The 2,500-nt window shown below is 45.0% G+C and overlaps 1 protein-coding gene across 1 annotated transcript in view; it reads left to right on the top strand.

Moving 5' to 3' along the window:
* LOC125311030 overlaps window positions 1-2,500 on the top strand; it is a 27,080-nt gene that overhangs the window by 12,549 nt on the left and 12,031 nt on the right. The window contains exons 2-3 of the mRNA XM_048268839.1: window positions 1,698-1,768; window positions 1,924-2,034. Of these exons, the coding sequence (XP_048124796.1) occupies window positions 1,698-1,768; window positions 1,924-2,034 (182 nt within the window). The remainder of the gene's footprint in view (window positions 1-1,697; window positions 1,769-1,923; window positions 2,035-2,500) is intronic.

Raw genomic sequence — 2,500 nt, 5'->3', positions numbered from 1 at the left:
TAATAACTACGCAAAAATCTATTTGCAAATGTAATAATACCATGAGAAAGATCCTAAGCACAAACATAGGTGGGTCAGATAGAAGCTGTCTCACGCCTCATGATGCCGCTAGTTCATTGTTCAAAGACTGACTTTGCACTTTGCTGAGCATTTAAATTAGGGTCCATAGATTAGATTAGGGTCCGTAGGTCCATAAATATACACAGCTGTCTTAATATGACATTCACTCATATGTAAATAACAACCTAAGACCCTTGTCCAACGGGCACACTGCACAAAATCACATCCCGAGTCATGAGGCTAGCTAATAAGAGGACAAAAGATTACTTTGGTGTTTTTTTTTTTTTTTTTTAAAAAGGCAAAAAGTCCCTCTATTCCCCCTGATTCAGTGACTGCAGCATTAACACAGCTGTGAGCTTTAGAATAGCTGTCAGGCTTTAATTAGAATTATGATTAGGCAAACATGGCAGCAGTCAAACAGCTTTAGTTAGCGGTGGGCAGGGCTGAATTAGAATAATGATCAGGCACACAGCGGATATGGAGAGGCGACTTTTCAGAAGTCCCAGAGGAGTGTCCAGTGGTGGAATCAGAATGCCCCAGACGCTGAGGAGGAACGTGTGAAGGCCCGAGGCGATCTGATAAGGCGGCTTTATCCCGGGAGTGATCAGGAGAAAGGAGGTTCCATTCCCCACTGAATAATATAGGCACCCTTACCCTGTCAGCGCAATGACCCGAGCATATCTATGCATGTGTGTGTGTGTGTGTGTGTGTGTATTCATCTCTCACTCTCTGTCTCTCTCTCACACACTCTCTCCCTGTGTGTGTGTGTGTGTGTGTGTGTGCAGAGCTTTGAATTTCAAATCCTATCCATTTACTGCTTTGGGATGAGGTGTGGTGACACCAAGGTCTCACTTCTGTGTGTGTGTGTGTGTGTGTGTGTGTGTGTGTGTGTGTGTGTGTGTGTGTGTTTAAGGCCCTGTCCGCCGCACATATTAGCAAACAGATGCCGGGGCTCCCTTGCCGTGTGTTTTGATCAATCAAGCTTTAACAAGTGGAGCTGACTTCATGCGAATGTAGCACTTAGCATGTGAATGGACTCGGGCCGCAGGCCTGGATTTGATTAGCCCTAAGAAGATAAATGACAGATTGAAACGGCCCCCCTGCAATCCAGCAGCTAACCCTCCCTCACACACACACACATACACACACACACACAATCTCACAAGATATCCCAAAGCACCAGGGCTTTGCATGCATAGATTATTGACTCTCCATTTTCTCCCTTTCTTCAGCTCACACACACACACACACACACACACACACACACACACACACACACAGACTGATAGAGAGAGACAGACAGAGAGATGTACTATTCATCACTGTTTCTCTCTCATCATCTGGTAGACTAGAGTGGCATCAGCAGCAGCAGCGGTGTAAAGACTTCACTAAGCTCTCTATCATCTTATTTTCTTCATTTGCTCAATATGGCTTCTCTCTGACTTCTCATATATGTATTTTATTCTTACATTCATTTATCGTAACTTTTAATACCACGATACGTAGAATAGTAAAGAAGAGTTTAACATTTAAAACATCACCTGATGTTTTAAACCTTTAAAAAAAAAAATCATACACGTTCTGTCCACAGTCTCTGTGCGTCTGTGTTCATTACTAACCATGCTAATCACCAACAGTTGCCTTCCTGGCCAAATACTGCATCTTCAACCAGGAGAAGCTGGCCATATACAAGCAGGCTTTTCAAGCAGTAAGAAATGACACTACTACTACCTCTCAGTTATTGTCAGACAATATTACTACTTATTATGATGATGATGATGCAGGTGAAGATGGTGGTGGTGGTGATGATAATGACGATGATGATGATGATGATGATGGTGATAATGATTATCTTCTCTCCAGGCAGACAGTGATGGAGATGGATATCTGTCCTGCTTCCAGGTGCTTCTGGCCCTCAAAGAGATTGTCCCCTCAGAGCTTCTGTCCGAGGAAGAGGAGATCTACGTCTACAGGGTATTTACTTGCAGCTAGCTGATGCTTTTATCCAAAGCCACTTACAGATACCAATAACAGGGCCAATCTCCCTGGAGCAACTTGGGCACGTTTTGTGACTGCTGCATGCTATCCAGGTTCCTTAGCTGCTACACCACCAATGTAGCTGTGACTGCTGCATGCTATCCAGGTTCCTTAGCTGCTACACCACCAATGTAGCTGTGACTGCTGCATGCTATCCAGGTTCCTTAGCCGCTACGATACGCTACACCACCAATGTAGCTGTGATTGCTGCATGCTATCCAGGTTCCTTAGCCGCTACACCACCAATGTAGCTGGTGGTGGCAGCTGGATCTGGTCTGGGTTTGGTGCAGATCCAGTCTGAACTCTAAGGCGGGGATCACACTGACCAACAGCAAGCGGCAGATTTCCTATTGTTCTCTATGGTTCGCCAGTGGAACGGTTGCAGCGCCAACGTAAAGCTAGC

The sequence above is a fragment of the Alosa alosa genome, chromosome 17, assembly GCF_017589495.1.
Source record: "Alosa alosa isolate M-15738 ecotype Scorff River chromosome 17, AALO_Geno_1.1, whole genome shotgun sequence".
Lineage (NCBI taxonomy): Eukaryota > Metazoa > Chordata > Actinopteri > Clupeiformes > Clupeidae > Alosa > Alosa alosa.
This window is presented reverse-complemented; position numbering and strand designations above follow the sequence as displayed.